The 18,759-nt window shown below is 49.7% G+C and overlaps 1 protein-coding gene across 11 annotated transcripts in view; it reads right to left on the bottom strand.

Moving 5' to 3' along the window:
• The window catches only part of TBCK (TBC1 domain containing kinase), a 2,754,978-nt gene that overhangs the window by 431,437 nt on the left and 2,304,782 nt on the right, over positions 1–18,759 (bottom strand). For all 11 annotated transcript variants that reach the window (XM_069630931.1, XM_069630933.1, XM_069630936.1 and 8 more), the window contains one exon: positions 17,002–17,163. In XM_069630931.1, the coding sequence (XP_069487032.1) occupies positions 17,002–17,163 (162 nt within the window). The remainder of the gene's footprint in view (positions 1–17,001; positions 17,164–18,759) is intronic.

Here is an 18,759-nt window from a genome sequence, read left to right as displayed (position 1 = left end):
TCAAGGGTTAATCAGTTATTACTGTACGTTTATCCCAAACTTCTCCGACAGGACAGCTAGGCTGACAGATAAACTAAAGAAAGCCGAGCCCCAGAAAATTCATTGGACCGACGAGGATTACATAGTGCCAGAACCCGATCCTAAAGGTAGATTTCTCAAAAGAATTTGTCCTGCAGACAGACGCCTCCTTTACAGGGCTATGAACAGTCTTATCACAAATTTGCTACGGGCTCAAACATCCCATCTTGTTTACGAGTCGCACATCTTTCCCACGTGAAAAAGATTACTCCCTGCTGGAATTAGAGGCCCTTGCCATCAAGTGGACTATCATCCATCTTAGATACTACCTCCTAGGAAGAAAGTTCACACTTGTCACTGACCATTTCCCACTAGTTTGGATTAGCCAACGAAAAGACTCTAACCCTCGAGTCATGCAATGGTTCTTAGACCTGCAACCCTACTGTTTCACTGTGGAGCACCGAAAGGGTAAAGACCAAGGGAACGTGGATTTCTTCTCTCGGTTCCCCAGTGAAACGGATGTAGCTACATCGCATAGGGGAAGGGTATGTGAGAAACCTGAAGGTGTCTCACCCGCTAGTCCCCGGGGATCTATCATCCAGGTGGCCAGGACACGGCCATCGCTTTTGGATCCAGTTCCTGGGGGTGGAACAGTGCGGGAGGATAACCTGAATGAGGGTTCTTCGGGGAGTGGAAGTGGGACACTGGAGGGTGAGACGCGGTATCCCCTTCCAAATAACACCTTTTCCCCATCCTACCAGGTAAGATAGCTAGGAATTCAACCCCCCCTTTCCCGACACACTTTCTCACAGACAGTTCACCGTCAGCGACAACGGACTAACACCACAGCCGTATACCTGACATGTCTCAACACCATGGACAGGCAAGATCAGGCAATTAAGGATTATTACACACACCTGTCTTCCATCACACTTCCCCACACGGATAAAAGGTGGAGCACGAAAGCACACTCTGAGCAAGGCAAACCACACGAGGAAACAGCAGCTCCGAGATGGAAGTTTAATACAAGGAGAAAGACGGCGAGACCAGACAGAGTCAAAAGGATGGAAGTACCCGGGACCTCCAAAGACCGTTACTTTTGTGAGCCTTGGAAAGTAAGAAACCGAAGACCAGTAACTAAGGCTGATCAAACCAGCACAGTGTGTCAGAGCTACCTGGGGCTCCCCTGCATCAATAACCAAGGCGGGGAGGAGCGATTGCCGCTGTGGTACTGTCCTTGGCTCCTACAACAAAGCAGCGTCAGAAAAGACAGCACAGCCGGTGAGTCAGAGAGAATGATACCAAACCAGCTTGTGTTTTGAACCAAGGTTGTAAGCGGCAACATTGCACAAAGAGAACAGGGTGCGAGGCGTTGGTGATGAGCGATGCAAGTATAATTGGAACCAAAAAGTAATTGAACTTTGTAATCGAACTTTGGGAGGCAACCCAAGATACCATACGCAGATTGGTCCAGCACCACGTGGGCGCTCATTCAAACGTATCTGTTAGGAAGCCAACTGAGTGTGAGGAAAAGAAATACTGATATCGAATGTGGTCATGCAGCGGGTCTTGCTAAATCTTGTGCACATTCGAAAGTCTTCGACAGTTTAAAGTACATTGCAATTGGTCCGAGCCCGGCTGAGGGAGACTAATTGACCAAAAGAAAGGGATCTGAGCACGGCTGACAGGAATCCGGGGTGAACCATGAGTCACCCGAGAAAGAATTATCTAAACATAGTTTGGAAAGGATCTGAGCCCAGAGGAGGGGGATCCAACGTTGAACCATTTGTCTTGAAAAGGATCTGAGCCCGGCTGAGGGGATCCAGGTTGAAGACCCAAATTGAGTGTTGAAAAAGGAAAAGAACATTTTTGTGTTGTTTTTGTATACAAAGCCATCTGAGTCAAGGGACTTGCAAGAAGTAAAGAGGCTTGCACACAGAAGGCCTTGAACTGTGAAAATTGGAACTGTATCCCGTGCCGCAGAAGCCAGAGTGTGTGCTTTGTTCAAGTGTACTGCCTTGTCCCGTGCTGAAAAAGCAGAGAAGGGAGGCGAACGGCCACAACAGCCTGACTTATCATTTTGTGAACACTTTTCTTTTTCACAGACATCTGTGCTGCCCCTCATATGCCTCTTGATGGCCATCACGATCCACCTCGCTATGGAAGACTTGGAGGCCTGACAGCCTGGTTTTGACCCACCAAAAGTGACGAACAAGGCCTCCGATTTATGAAAGGTCTTTGTTCTGTCCAGATAAAATCTTAGCGCATGCCTGACATCCAGACAGTGCAGTACTTTCTGCACCTCATCCGTAGGGTCCGCAAAGAATGTTGGGAGTACAATCTCCTCGTTGAGGTGAAAGGAGGAAACAACCTTAGGGAGAAAGGCAGGATGTGTCGTAATCACCACCTTTTCCAGGTGAAATGTATATGGGTCTGACACCACCAGGGCCTGAATTTTGCTCATCCGGCGTGCTTATGTATGGCCAACCAGTAGGGCAGTCTTCATAGTAACCAGCCTGATATCTGCTGACACCATGGGTTCGAAGGATTTGTATGCCAGGTCGCAGATCAGTGTGGACACTTGACGGGAGGCGTACCCGAGGCTGATTCGCCAGTCGGAGAAGTTCCAAGAACCAAGGTCTTGCCGGCCACCACAGGGCTATCAAGATGAGCTGAAGGTTCTGTGACCTTGCAGATGAACCTGTGAATCAGTGGAGTGGGGGGAAAAGCGTATGCATTCATGTCGTTCCACGGAATCTGCAATGCATCCCCAGCGATCCCCTGCCTTGCCCCAGCCACGAAGCAAACTGGTGGCATCTCCTGTCGCGAATAGATCTACCTGAGGGTGACCCCACCTGTAGAAGATCCCCCTCAGAAACTCCTCGTTCAACAACCACTCATAGTTGTCGATCCCCAGCCTGCTGAGCCTGTCCGCTTCCAAGTTGGATTCCCGTGGAAGATGGACTGCTGACAAACAAATGTTGTTCGACAGTGCCCACTCCCAAATGTAAATGGACAGCCTGCAGAGAGGAGGGGACCTGGTACTGCCCTGATTGTTGATGTAATACATACAGGTGGAGATGCCTGTCAAATAAGAAACTTGTGGTGGCAACAGTAAAGACATGTGATCACAGTTCCAGGGTGTTTTGTTAAACTGTATAGGAAGGTTGGAAAAACGCCCAATCTAAACCTAAATCTAAGATGGGAGCAAGCTACAATTGTTAAATAATAAAAAAAAGCAGTCCTGGTGGCGTCTTGTCAAATAAAAGGGTCTACACTAAGAAAAACCTATTGCCAATTCTTACGTTAAATACAAACAAAGAGTGTGGGATAGAATTCCCAGGAAAGAAAAAAGTGGTCACACATAATAAGTCAGGATGCGGTAGTCAGGGTCTACCTTCCCCATGTTTTAAGCACAGGTTAAGGTGGGACTCCTGAGCACAGCACACGCTCGAGCTTCCCTAGCACGAGCTAACAGTTCCACTCTCAGTTTATCAGGGGCCTTCAGTGGTTAAGTCTCTTTTCTACAAAAAGTCTTTTGCCTCCGAGGACCTGATGTCTTCAACAAAATAATAAACAAAAGTTCCTTTCTGCTTGCCCGTTGGGTGATACCTTTTCACCCTTGGATCCCCCTCTTCCGGGCTCAGATCCACAAAAAGTTCTTAATGATGTCAGGACCTTCGGTAGTTGGGTTTCTTGCTTCCGAGGGTTTGACAGGTTCAAAATGAATAAACAAAAGTTGAACAAAATTGCCAAAGTACTTCTCTTGTTATACTTGGGTGATACTTCTTCACCCCTGGGTCCCCTCTTCCGGGGGTTTAGACCCCTCTCGAATATCAGTCTCCCTCGGTCTGGTTCACTCTGGCACGTATTCAAAGACTTTCTCTGTTGCAAACACGGGTCAATGGGTGATGGCTTTTCACCCCTGTATCCCTCTCTTCTGGGCTCAGACCCTCGCAAATGCCGCCTTCCTTCCGTCAGGTTCACTACAGCTTTCAACACAATCACATCTGTGACATTCACAAATCTTCATGTCTTTTTAAACAGTTCACTGTGGACATCCCGCTGCCGGGTTCACTCTTGTCAACAAACTGTTAATCAGGACTTTTGGCTTCACCCCTTCTTTATCAGCTTTCCTCCATCGTGTTCACTCTTGCCAACTTTACGATGCAGGATTTGCTTCCCTTAGCTTCACAATCATCTGTCAGTCAAGGGCTTTCGGCTGTACAGAGGATTTTACTAGACCCCTGCATGACCACTTTGACCCCCTTCTCGCCTTTCCCCCCCAAGGCCTTCTGGTAACTGTAGATTCAACAATAGGGTCATCGCCCAGAGTTTCCTGAGTGAGCATCCACGTGGTGCTTGACAGTTCTATGGTTGGCTTTCCCCTTGATTATCAACGTTTATTTGAACGTCCTTTAATAAGCCGCTTGCTACTTTCATTCAACCCAGTTCGGTTTCTTATCAGCTCTCCCTCGACTCACCGGCTGTGATGAACCGCTTGGCTTTTCTTGTCTCTGGAGTCAAGGCGAATACCATTGGGCCAAGCGTCTCTCCCCGGCTTGATTGTCAGCGGAGGAGGACCCTATGTACCATTGACATCTGCTGCAACACACACTGGCTATCGTTCGTGGTATTCCGATTCCTTCTGCAGAGGTTTCACGGGCATTGGTCGGAAAGGGCAAGGTTACTTCTTTCCTTGTCACCCACTCGAATCACGCTTTCACCACCTCTTCAACTGTAGTGCTGAGTCTGCTCTCTCGTTGTGCCGTCTGCCTTGCTCGTATTGTGCTCTCGTGCTCCACCTTTGTGGGGAAGGGAAAGGGCAGTCTGGTGTTTGTCCATCATCTTAAATGGTGTGCGACATTGTTCATGTTGGAAAAGGGGGCGTGTAGAGTGTTTGAGTATCATAAGGGGTAGGATGGGGAAAAGGTATTATAATAAGGGGCATACCGCATCTCACCTGCCAGTGTCCCACTTCTACTGCCCGAGGACCCCCTATCCAGGTGATTCTCCCTCACTGGTCCACCCCAGGAACTGGATCCAATAGCGATGGCCATGTCCTGGCCACCTGGATGACAGATCCCCAGGGACCAGTAAGTGAGACACCTTCAGGTTTCTCACAGTCTGTATGCAGACCGACTTGCTGCTGATAATGGGGAGCAACGCTTTGAGAGCCAGCCAGATGGGCATCATCTCGAGCCTGTTGATGTGTTCCAGCAGTTCCTGTCGTGACCATACTCCCTGGACACTGTGGTTGTTTAGTGTAGCCGCCCCCATCCCTCTAGGGAAGAGTGTGGTAATGGTGATCTCCGGAGAAGGCTGTCTGAACAGTCTGCCCACTACCAGGTTGGTCTCTGCACTCCACCGCTACAGGTCCGGGTGTAGGTGCTGTGGTATGCTGAATAGGGCTGCCTGGGAGCCCGTATCCCGATTCCAAGAGTCCGAGAAATGTAGCTGCAGCCTCGTCATTTTGAGTCTTGTGCGTGGCACAGCCTGGAGATAAGCGGCCATTATTCTGAGCAGGTGCTGGTAACACCATGCTGAGGTAACTAGTCTGCTGAGAAAATGCCTTGTGGTCTTCTTAATCGCCATGATCTTGTCTGCTGAGGGGAAGATCCTCTCTACCCTTGTATCCCAAATTAGCCCCAGGAATGGGAAGGACTGAGTGGGGAGTAATTACAAGTTCTTGAGGCTGATAGAGAACCCCAGAACGTATAACATGTGCACGAGTGCTAAAGCTGTGTGACATACTGCCTCTGGAGACTCCGCTTGGATAAGCCAGTCGTCGAGGTATGAATAAAGGTGGTGGCCCCCTGCCCTGAGCAGGGCTGCTACCGAGTTCATTTACCTCACACAGACCCTTGGGGCCGAGTTAAGGCCAAATGGGAGGACCTTGTACTGAAAATGAAAGCCCATGATCCTGAACCTCAGGAAGGAATGATGGGGCTCCCAAATGGTGATGTGCAGGTAAGCATCCTTCAGATACAGGGAGCTCACCCAGGCACCCCCACACTGAGTCCAAAATAAGCGCTGGAGTAACCATCTTGAACTTTTGAAGGGTTAGGGAAAGGTTGAAGGAATAAACTTCTAGAACAACTCTCAGGCCAGCCTGGTTCATCTTCTGAATGACCAATATTTGGGAATAGAAGCCCATGCCTGGTTGCGAAGCTGAAACCTCCTCCACTGCCTGACTCGTGCGGAGGGAGTGGATTTCTGCCCAAAAAGTTGCCGTCCTAATCTGTGGAAGCGGAGAGGAGGAAAGAGGAAAAGGAGGAATTGGCAGGCGGAAGCCCGTGGACACTACAGAGAGGATACATGGGTCTGCGAACCTTGCCTGCCATGCACTGAAGCGCAGGGCAAGCGTGCCCCCCCCCACACTGGTGATCCATGGATCTGGATGACGTTGTCACAACTTTTTACCCTGAGAGGCTGGTGCCTGGGAGAGGGACTGGAAACCCCCTTGTGAGAGGTGTTGTCTTACTTGCGCCTGTGCTGGTTAGGAGAGCGGTCCGATTGTCAGACGCGTCACTGCTGCAAGCTCCTGAAGCCTCTGAAGGTAGGTGCTCTCTGGCTATAGGCCTTGGGTGCTGACTTTGTCAGGATCGACAAGGATTTAGCTGTCTGAGAGCTATTCTTTTTGTCAAGTTCCTCGTCCGTGGTTGAGTGAAACAAGCCCCCCCCCCCTCTCAAATGGCAGGTCTAGAATGCGCTCCTGCATATCAGGGTTAAACTTGGTCGCCTTTAGCCAAGCTGTCCTCATATCAGTGGCGATAGAAATCGCTCTACCTGCTGTGTCGATGTGAGCAACTGTAGACTCCATGATATCTCGGGCCACAATTTTGGCCTCTGCCAAACCGGCACTGAAGCGCGCCTGACTCTGCACAGGGAGTTCTGGGAGGAAGTCCGCAATCTCCCTCCACAGTTTTTGATTCACTGCTGCCAGCATAGCGCCAGCATTGGCCTGACGCAAATGGAGTGTGGTATTATAGTAAATCATTTTGCCGTAGGATTCAAACAGCTTCTCCTCCTTGCCTAGGAGTGCTGAGGTTGGAGCAGCTGACGAAGACTGTGGCTTGGAGTATAGGGAGGCCACAGCTATAACTGATGAATGCAGTTGAGGGTGCACCGACAGAATGAGGGAGTCCCCCTCCACCTGCCTATACTTGGCATCCAGGCATTTATTGGTAAGCTACATTGAGTGCGGCTTCACCCATCCCTTCTTGGCAAGGAATTTTACATCCTTTTGCAGAAGGATGCCAGTTCTTGTGGCCAGGCAAATGGTCAGCACTTCAGCCAGAACCCCTGTCTCAGGTTGCTCGACTTGAGGCTGCAGAATCCCCAGTTATTCTGCTACACCAGCCAGCCTCTTGTGGAAAGCCTTAGCTGACAAGGGAGTGGTCCAGTCCCACCTAGACATGAATTCCCATGCCTGATCTCCAGAAAGAGGAGGCTCTTAGCAAACCGCCATCTTGTCTGGCCTGGCGGCCATTTTGTCATGTCCGTGCCACGTGCCTGCTGTATGGTGCTTGAAGAGCTGGGCCGTCTCTGCCTGTATGCTTAGAAGCAAAGGCTCAGACCTTCCCTGCACCTCAGGTAGAGACCTGGGGGGGCAGAGTGCCCTCAGCCATGACGCCGGTAGTGTTGCATGTAGTTTTCATGATCCCGGAGAACCCCAAGGCTCAAGGAAGAACCTGGGCCGAGAAACTGGCTGCCTGGCGCCGGCACAGGCTGTTACCTGTGTTTTAGCCCCATCCAAGATGGCCCCAAGATGTTATTCAACATGGCCTCTAGAGGGGCATTGTACAAGTTCTCCATGGTGGTCTAGTGGTACTGTGTGGGCCCAGGGCTATATAAACCCCACCCTGGTCTACACCCAGTGCTTAGCGTTTTCTCCGGCTGCCAGCTTGATGCTTGCCTGTCACGGACATGCTTAGTTCTACACTACGGATCAAAATTAGTACTCCTGATCAGCGCGACGTGTCAAGGCTTCGTGGCTCCTGATCTGCACTACATGGGAAGCCAGGGACTTCACGACGTGTGTCAAGATCAGTTACTTACCTGTATGCGGACCGCGGAACTCTTCTTACTTCATCTGCAAGGCCCACTGGATTCTACTTGCGCGACGGCGTTACGCATACCACCGCATCTGAAAAAGACCAAAGACACAGGGTAAGCGGTGGCCTAGTCATACTGTAATAACCCCGCCTGCCACCCTCGCATTATTTTACCTGGGCAGTTGATCTTAGCAGCAGATCTCGGCAGCAGTGTCCGCGCTCACCCACGCCGTCCTCCATTAGCATACCAATCCTGGGGAGAAATCAGAGAACAGAGTTAAGACATATTACCCACTATCACGTGAGGGATGCCTAAAACCAAATAAGCCAAGGCAGATTGGGGTGTTGCAGCAGTCCTGGGCATCCATTTGACTAGTGGAGTAACTGGCAAACCGCCTTACCTCAGTGAAGGAACTGGGGGTGAGAGTACTGGGGGAATTCACCAAAGCTCAGTGAAGGAACTGAGTAGGACTGGTACAAGCCCAGTGAGGAAACTGGGCAGAAGCATCAACGAACCAGTAAAGAGACTAGGAGTGACATTGGTGCAATACGCCTTGGAGGCGCAACATAAGAGTGTTCCAGATCCTGTTCTTCCAGGCCATTCCTACCCCTCTGACCACTGGGTGAATACACCTGCAGTGAGCAGAGTGGAGGGAGTGTTTTGGGCAACATCAGAAGGCATTCACAGACTGGACCTGAACTCGCCGACAGACCGGACCAGGCACTCCTGCAAGGGCCCAGAGGTAAGCGTTACAGAAGGCTAAGCCCACGTAATTGCTTTGCCTGAGAGCCATGGCTTCAGAGGTCGACCAGTTGGCCCTCCTGCTGGGCGAATTGAGAGCCGAGGTGCATGCTGCACGCTCGGAGACCAGTGCCGTAAGAAAGAAGCTGGTAGTGAACCGAGACAGAACTGAAGAACTGGCAAGGCGCCTCACCAGTACTCGAGCAGGACAAACCCCATTGCCTGGCTCAGCGGATGGAGCAGCAGCAGCGGCCTCCCAGATACAGGCAACCACTCCTGTTACTGTCCCTTTGGCTCCACAGTAAAGATTCTTGGGTGACCCACTGAATTATGGAATATTCCGACAGACCAAACTAAAGTAGCCTTCATTCTATCCTACCTAGGAGGGCATGCTGCTAGTTGGTCAGTTCCGCTGGTTGACCGAGATGATCCTGTTCTGCACAACTTTGTACAATTCCAGCAAGAGATGGACAAGCTCTTCTTCCGCCGTACCCGGGGGCATGCTCTGGATGCCGAACTGCTAGGTCTTCAACAAGGATCTCAGGATCTTCTGGCATACATTACAACGTTTAATCGTCTTGTGGCTGAAACCAACTGGTCAGAGGACAAGAGGACCACCCTGTTCTATCGGGGTCTACGAAACGAGTTGAAGGACGTTCTTGCACAGGTCGTGATCCCCGCCCGATCGTTGTGCTGAGTACATAGACCTGGTAGTCCAACTTGACCACCCTCTGCAGGAAAGGAGGTCCGACCGGGCCCATTTTGAAAATCGGCCTTTGTATGTCCGCCCCAGGGATACGCCACGGGCCACTGATAATGCACCAGAACCAATGCAGTTTGGAAGCATTCGAGGGCCACTGACCAAGGAGGAAAGGGAACGACGCAGAAAACAACAATTATGTTTGTACTGTGGCAAAGCAGGACATTTCTTAAAGGACTGCCCAAACAAAATAACTCGAACGCCTTTGGGGGCTATGGAAGCCACGACAGAGCCGCAAGAGCCATCGGAAAACTACATGGCTCGACAAGAGTAGAGACTGGCTTGTCGGGACAAGGAGAGACGTCAGCGGTCTCGCATTTAACACCAGTCATCCTACTATGCCCCTAACAGCCACAATGGATGCACGCCTTAGAAGCGTATATCGACTACGGAGCAGTAGGTAACTACATGGACATCACCATGGCCCAACGGATAGGGGTGCCTACCCAGAAAAGGGAAAATGCTGATACCATATTGTCCATGTATGGAACTCAGTTGACTTCTGGGCCAGTGACCCTATGTACAACGGTTGTGATGCTGTGCCATGACGGTCATCAGGAAAACAGTCTTCGACCTTATTAATGCCCCTCAGTTCCAGCTAATTCTGGGAATGCCCTGTTTGGTATGTCACAATCCTGTCATAGATTGGCACAAGCATACAGTGAGGTTTTCACCCGAATGTGCTAAAAAATGTTATCCAGCTTCAGTTACAACCCAAGAGAAACCCACGTCAGCAGTACAGACATCAGGAGCTGTCCTTGGAATCGTAGGGCAACATCCTCCAGAGTACAGTAATTTTCAGGATGTTTTTCACAAAGGAACAGGCCAATACAATACCACTCCACAGGCCCTACGATTGTCAGATCGATCTGATCCCAGGAGCACAACTTCCATGTAGTCGTATCTACGCCCTTACGGAAAAGGAAAACCAAGACCTACGTGAATATCTGGACCAGTACCTTGCCAATGGGTTCATTCGCCCTTTCAAATCTCCAGTTTCCTCAGCTCTCTTCTTCGTCCCCAAGAAGGCGGGAGACCTGAGGACATGCATAGACTATAGAGGGCTCAATAAAATCACTAAACAAAATCAGTATCCCTTACCCCTGATCCCTGTCCTCTTAGATCAAGTAAAAGGGGCAAAAGTCTACACAAAATTGGACCTCAGGGGGGCCTATCATTTGGTTCGCGTGAAGGCTGGAGACGAGTGGAAGACGGCCTTCCGCACCAAATTTGGACTATTTGAGTACACTGTCATGCCCTTTGGGCTGTGCAATGCCCCAGCAGCCTTTCAGTACTTTATGACAGATGTACTAAGAGAATTATTGGATATTTGTGCTATGGTTTACATAGACGACATCTTAATCTATTCCGAAACCATCGAAGAACATGTTCACCATGTAAGAGCAGTCCTCGCTAAGTTGCATCAATACCATCTGTTTGCAAAACTTGAAAAATGCGCCTTTCACGTCACCACAGTGGAGTTCCTCGGATATGTACTCAGCCCGCCGGGCATCCAAATGGATAAACGCAAGGTGGAAGCGATATTGCAATGGCCGTCGCCTTCTTCCATCAAAACAGTCCAGTGCTTCTTAGGCTTTGCGAACTTCTATAGAAGGTTCATTGCTGACTTCTCAGAGGTAGTCCATCCAATCACGTCGTTGCTCAGAAAGAACCACATTTTTCAATGGACCACCGAAGCCGAGAAAGCTTTCCAAGAACTGAAAACACGATTTACCATAGCACCAATACTCAGTCACCCAAATCTGGACCTTCCATTTCTGGTTGAAACGGGCGCTTCCAATGAGACGATGGGGGCGGTATTGTCCCAGAGAGATCCAGGTACCAACCAACTACACCCAGTGGCCTTTTGGTCTAGAAAATTCAATCCAGCAGAACTAAATTATGCGTTGACCGACAAAGAACTCCTTGCCATCAAAGCGGCTTTCAAGGAATGGCGGCACCATCTTTTAGGAGCACGACATCCGGTTGCAGTACTTACCGACCATCGCAACCTGCAATTTCTGCGGACAGCCAGGGCACAAACGCCACGACATCTGCGATGGGCCCAGTTTTTCTCAGAATACGACTTCACAGTCAGTTATCGTCCCGGGGTGAAAAACGGAAAAGCGGATGCGCTATCACTAATCGGTTGGAATACTGAGAAAGAAGACGCATACGCATCCCCTCCTCCTCAGCCCATCATACCCGAAGAAAAGCTAATTGGATTAATCGGCAATCACCAGTCTACACTGGAGACCTTACATGAAGAAATTAAAGGGAACATGACCCCCATGCAAGTACAAACATGGGTTTCACAGGGACCACAATGCACAGCAATCAACAACCTGCCATATTATCAGAAGTGTCTCTATTTGCCACATCAAGAAATGTGAGACTTAATCATGAACACTTATCACAATGCTCTTACAGCAGGTCATCCTGGCATAGCAAAAACAATGGCAAAAATTCAAAATTTCTGAAAGATATTGTACAACATGTGCAGTCCTGCAGCGTTTGTGCTAGAAACAAGGCGTCCAGAACCAAGCCTCAAGGATTGCTCCGTCCTTTGTCGATTCCACTGACCCCATGGCACACTATTTCCTTAGACTTTATCACAGACCTACCCCCATGCGGAGGCTATAATACCATATTAGTAGAAGTGGACCTCTTAACTAAAATGTTGCACTTCACGGCCCTGAAAGGTATACCTAACACAGGGCAGTTAGCTCAAACCTTCTTAACCAACGTTGTCAGACTGCACGATTCCCTTCAGTGGTAATTTCGAACCGGGGAAGCCAGTTTGTGTCCAGATTCTGGAGGGCTTGCTGTGGAAAAGCTCAGATCGAGGTCTGCCTTTTTAACAGTCACCATCCACAGACCGATGGACAGACCGAGAGAACAAACCAATCACTCGAGCAATACCTCACGTGCATGCTTATCCAAACCAACCAGAACTGGAAGGAGCTACTATGGCCAGCTGAATATGCGTATAACACAGTTCATAGTTCCACCGGAATCTCACCTTTCTTCTTCCTATATAGACGGACTCCACGAACTTCAACTCTAGACCAAACAGCGGGTTTGGACATGCCAGCCGTGTGCACCTTGCACACCAAAATTTAAAAAAACTCTAAAAAAGGCTACACAGGCCCTCCAAGAAGCCAAAACAAACCCAAAGCGCTTTGCAGACAGGAAAACAACACCTGAGCCCCAGTGCCAAATCGGAGACAAGGTATGGCTGTCTACAAAGCACATATAGCTAAAAGGACCCAGGAAATTCCACCCAAAATACATTGGTCCATACCCGATAAAGAACATTATAAATCCTGTGGCCATGGAACTGGATTTACCACCAGTACTTCGTATACATCCAGTATTTTACGTCTCATTGCTGAAACCAGTACATTCTGGCACTCGAGACACCCTTAAGAGACCTCCACCTATCATAGTGCAGGGAGAAGCCGAATACGAGGTCAGAAACATCCTGGACTCCAAAATAGTCCGGAAGAGACTATTACCTAGTGGACTGGAAGGGCTATGGAGTACTACATCAAACCTGGGAACCAGTGGAACATCTACACGCACCTCGCCTAGTGGCTCGATACCATCGGGAACACCCGGAACTACCAGGCCCGGGAGTAGCTCTCCTTGGGGGGTATTTGGGGGAGAGTGCTGTCATGATCCCGGAGAACCCCAAGGCTCAAGGAAGGACCTGGGCCGAGAAACTGGCTGCCTGGCGCCGACACAGGCTGTTACCTGTGTCTTAGACGTATCCAAGATGGCCCCCGGGCTCGGCCAGTCAGTGTTATTGAACATGGCCTCTAGAGGACCATTGTACAAGTTCTCCATGGTGGTCTAGTGGTGCTGGGTGGGCCTAGGGCTATATAAACCCTGCCCTGGGCCACACCCAGTGCTTAGCGTTTTCTCCGGCTGCCAGCGTGATGCTTGCCTGTCACGGACCTGCTTCGTTCTACACTACGGATCAAGATTAGTACTCCTGATCCACGCGATGTGTCAAGGCTTCGTGGCTCCTGATCTGCACTACGTGGGAAGCCAGGGACTTCACTACGTGTGTCAAGATCAGTTACTTACCTGTATGCGGACCGCAGAACTCTTCTTACTTCATCTGCAACGCCCACTGGATTCTACTTGCGCGACGGCGTTCCGCATACCACCGCATACCATATCTGAAAAGGACACAGGGTAAGCGGTGGCCTAGTCATACTGTAATAACCCTACCCACCACCCTCGCATTATTTTACCTGGGCAGGTGATCTCAGCAGCAGTGTCCGCGCTCACCCACGCCGTCCTCCTTCATTAGCATGCCAATCCTGGGGAGAAATCAGAGAACAGAGTTAAGACAGTGCATTAGCAGGCACAAGAATATATTATCCACTATCACGTGGAGGGGTGCCTAAAACAAAATAACCCAAGGCGGATTGGGGTGTCGCAGCAGGCCTGGGCATCCATTTGACTAGTGGAGTAACTGGCAAACCGCCTTACCTCAGTGAAGGAACTGGGGGTGAGAGTACTGGGGGGATTCACCAAAGCTCAGTGAAGGAACTGAGCAGGACTGGTACAAGCCCAGTGAGGAAACTGGGCAGAAGCATCAACGAACCAGTAAAGAGACTAGGAGTGACATTGGTGCAATACGCCTTGGAGGCGCAACATAAGAGTGTTCCAGATCCTGTTCTTCCAGGCCACTCATACCCCTCTGACCACTGGGTGAATACACCTGCAGTGAGCAGAGTAGAGGGAGTGTTTTGGGCAACATCAGAAGGCGTTCACAGACCGAACCTGAACTCGCCAACAGACCGGACCAGGCACTCCTGCAGGGCCCCAGAGGTAGCGTTACGGTAGTCACCCTCTCAGGTACGATCGCGGTAGTAGAGCAAAGCCCCTTAGGTTGTCCATGGTACATGCCTTGCAGCCCCTCAGCGGTCGGACCGGGAGAGTCTTGTAACCCCTCGGCCTGTTGGCCAGTAGTTCTGGGAGCCTCGGTCTCCTTGATCATCTTAGGTCCTAAAAAGGCCCCTCCCACTTGGGCACAGCCCTGGGAAGGAGTCACCCTTGAGGGGTGCAGAGGAGAACAAGGCACCTACCTTGGGCCTGGTCTTCATCCTCAGGTAAGTCTTGAGGTCCTCTGGAGGTGATTTCACGAACAGCTCCCTCCACCTGACCAAGCAATTCTTGAGAGCTTGCAGGGTCAACACGTTGCACGCAGAACAGCCGTCCCCGCTGTGGTCGGAGGGGAAAGCAGCGAAGGCAGAGCACGTGGGATCCGATGTGGGGAAGGAACCCTTGCAGGCTGGACACCTGCTGAAACCCACCATCGTCGACATATGCCAGGGAAGAGCGTGGCACTAGAGGACAGAGACTTCTCTTACAATATAGGAGAAAACACAGAGAAGAAAAAAAGCAAGTTTTCGGGGAACAGCGCGTGGAATTACAAGGCCGGAGGCCTAACTCAGGAGAGCTGGTGAAGTGGTCCATTCCCGTCAACACGGAAAAGAGGACTAAGGAGTGGCGCCGGCGGGCAGAGTCAGGGGAGCGCATGCTACAAGAGCCGCGCATCCTAATTTAAAGGGGAAGACAGGTTTTTCTGGTGAAAAAGGTTCTGTTTCCCGTCCCTACTGAGGGAAGCCCATACAGTATGGAGAAAAGAGGACGGGACATAGGAGTAACCAGTATTACTGTTATATTACGGACGGTGGAGACGGCAGTAAATTCCCATTCCATGGGGTCCCATAGGACTGCATGGGATGGGTTTGCCAAAATGACCGGCACTGATAGTACCGGAGCCGGTGATTCTGGCATATCTTTGCCGGTAGGGGCCCGATCTACCAACAGGTCAGGCCCACAGGTAGATCAGAGCCCCCACCGGCAAACTCTGGTTTCCCTGGTCCGGCAAATATGATGGTGCCGGTATCACTGACAATTTTTCCAGCATTTTTACCGGACCGGGAACTCATTATGAGGCCCACAGACTATGTACAGATGGCTTTACATGTCGCCCACCCTGGCAGTTGACCCCACAAGGCCACAAAGACTGGCCAAGGAGCCAACAACACAGCAATGCTGATCTTGAGTTCTGAGAAAGGTCAAGCTCACTAGCATCCCTCTTCAACTACAAACTCCTGAGAGGGAAACATTCCCCAAGTTACTGGGCGATTGAAGGCCACATGTTACCCATTCAACTTGCTACTCTTCACCAAAAATAGCTTGAAAAACATCACATGGAAATGGGACTGTCTGCCCGGACCCAACACAGGGTTCCAGGCTCAAATTCTATTAAAAAGCGCCGGAACGTCCCTGATGGAGCAGACTGCAGAGAGGAGGTGTCACGCCGAGGCATCGCCAGCTGTCTATACACCAAGCTTGGAATGAAACTCTAAACCATGAAGGAGGTGGAGGAGAGTCTGCACTTAAGTTATCAAAAATGGGGAAACGGCCTCGAAAACCCCTGGCTTTCAACCATGAAGGCCTCCCAAAATACCAGAGTGGATGCTGAAAAAGATGTTCTTTCAGTCACTTCTGACGTTGGGCATCAGTGTCTTTGCCCGTATTCTGCCTCTCAGGCATGGATTAGTGGCACTGTTTTCTGGACTAGAAGGTATTCGCGCCCAATGAAGAACGCTCTATAAGGCCAATGCTATTTCTTCTTCCTCTTCTTCTCATGCTACTCCTTCCTAGGCCCTGAAAGGGCATTGCAGAAACGCTGTGCTTTTAGGCGTCAACTTGGGAGTTTGCAACTTCACCAGTTGTGACTTCTCTGGAGACTTCTTCAGGGTCATCTTTCTGCTGAGAGCCAAAAACACTGTAGCCACTGGCTCCTGCATTGCCTCATGATGCCCAAATTGGCATGACTCAGACTCAGTGTCGTGGTCTCTACCAAGGCACCAAAAATATCACTGCACCATGTCTGAGACAAACATAGGCCTGCCACATTCCTTGCAGGGCTTAAAGGCTGACTTAGATGGTGTAGTTATGAGAAGAAAAAAACAATCCGAAACAATCTCAGCGTTAGACCCCACAAAAAAGGAATTGTGGAGAAGAAGCTCCCAAAGAACTGATTACACAAACACACACACCGAGGCCATCACTGAAGGAGTTAGAGTCACACAAATCCTGTGACACAGCCAGCAGCATAGATGCGTACTGAAACAAATATATCGGAATTTATGGAAAATATTAGAAAAACTTTAGGACCAGGCTGTGCCTGGATGATATTTCATAGGTGAGGAATCTGTTGGAGGAATAATGTATTGATTTATTTATTTTATTAGCACCAACTGTATTGCACAAACTCCATAATAAATTGCCTCAAGTTACTTAACACCTTCCATTTCTCGATTAAATACGACAACAGTGGATGCACATGGTGTCAGATAAATGTTATTTGTTTATGCAGGTTAATGGGTTACCTGGTAAGTCTGAAAAGAGCAGAATGCATTCATTGAAGCCGTTAGCCAGCAGCCTGTCCCTCAGCTGCTGAAGAATGGCGACTCCAATGCAAAAAGGGAAGGATGAGTTACCGAGGAGTAATGTGTCCCACAGGTGAAAGATCTTGTGCAATGGGAAGACATCTAGAACAGGTCAGAAAATGATTACGTTACTGAACCTGACAAGAAGGAAAATATGATTGCATGAAAAAATGCTGCATATGTTTTCCAGCAAACAACAACGGTAGGATTTTCTAACTGTTTGAGCAAGTAAACAACAAATTACTTACCTTCGGTAATGTTCTTTTTTCGTAAAGACTGTATTCCTCCTACAGATTACTCATCTTCTTAAATATCCACTCAATGCAGTCGGCGCTGGATTTCTACCACCAGGTGGCGATGTACAGCTCCGTTTCCCACTGCCTCATCTTGTCAACTCCATCTCATGCTGGGACCTCATCTGCTTGTCTTTAGGGCATGTTATCTGCATGTCCCGTTGTTCCCCATAAAACTCCTCTGGAAAGTCTCTGATCACCCTTGGATGGAGGGGTTCCAACCAGAAAGGCATGGGGTCCCCTTTCTCATCATCCAAATGTGACATGTATGTGCCTCGGTAGAGAGGGGCCAATTCCCTCACGAATCTGGTCATGGGTGCCAGCCAGCACTGGTTGCTCTGTGTAACAGTGTGCCGAGGCCAGACTACTGACGTCCGAAGTCAAACCAGTGTGACCTTTATACAAGGATCTTGCCGCATCTATTCTCAGAGACCCTGCTATTTTCTTATTGTATAAGCGCCTAACAAGCAAACAATAAAATAAAATAAATAAACCATCAGCCTTGAGGTCGGGACCACTGTTGGTGAGGCCAAAACCGCCGGCCTCAGGACCAGAGCCGGTAGTGCTGGGGCCATGACGAAGATTTCAAGCATCTTCTGCCTGAAGGCCTCCCATTCCCCTGGAGTAGAGGATCGGCTTGGAAAAGGTGCTTAGCTGAGCCTGATCCTCCGGGGCTTCCCTGGAGTGGTAGCTCCTCTTCCTCAAAGACAAAGAAGAAGAATGGTGCCCTGCAGAAATGCCTGGAGATTTCAATATTTTGCAATGCTGCTAGTTTTTCTTGGCCTTATGGATATGAGACCGTTCTTCTGTACCGTAATCTGTGCCCGGCGACCTCCAACAGGTCCGTTTATCACCCCTATCCTTGTGGAGAAAGGTGAACAGTTTCACCTCACGTTCTCGAAGCGCCTTCAAGTGCACTGAATAGCACAATGTGCAGTCTTGCATGTTGTGGCCTTCACCGAGATAGTAAAGACAGATGTGCTGCGGGTCCAAAATGGACAATGTGTATGAGCGCGATACAAATAAAATATATCATATCATTAGGTGCCTGCAGTCAAATCAGGGCTTAAATCCCGAGGACTTCACTGGATTCGGCATGTGGTGAAATTAAAACGAGGAGTGTAAGATCAAAAAAGAGCGCTGTTCCTAAAGCGAGCAAAGAGTGCGAGAAAATGGAACTGAGGTCACAGGGCACGGGGCTTCTATGTATACTAGTCCCGTCAGGTTTGTCGCGGGCTGCATAAAGATATCAAGCGGAGCTGTGCTGCACCTCTGGTGGCAGAAAGGTTTCTGAAGAGCAGCTGCGCTGGAAGATAGATTCTCAAAGATGAGGAGTCCATTAGAAAGTGCTGGATGGCCCCGTGAGGGAGGGGGAAATCTCCTTTCCACCTTCTCATAACATTCT

This window comes from Ambystoma mexicanum, chromosome 6q (genome assembly GCF_040938575.1).
Source record: "Ambystoma mexicanum isolate Mex_15411 chromosome 6q, UKY_AmexF1_1, whole genome shotgun sequence".
NCBI classification, from domain to species: domain Eukaryota; kingdom Metazoa; phylum Chordata; class Amphibia; order Caudata; family Ambystomatidae; genus Ambystoma; species Ambystoma mexicanum.
The sequence above is the reverse complement of the archived record's forward strand: the minus strand, read 5'-3'. Positions and strand labels throughout refer to the sequence as shown.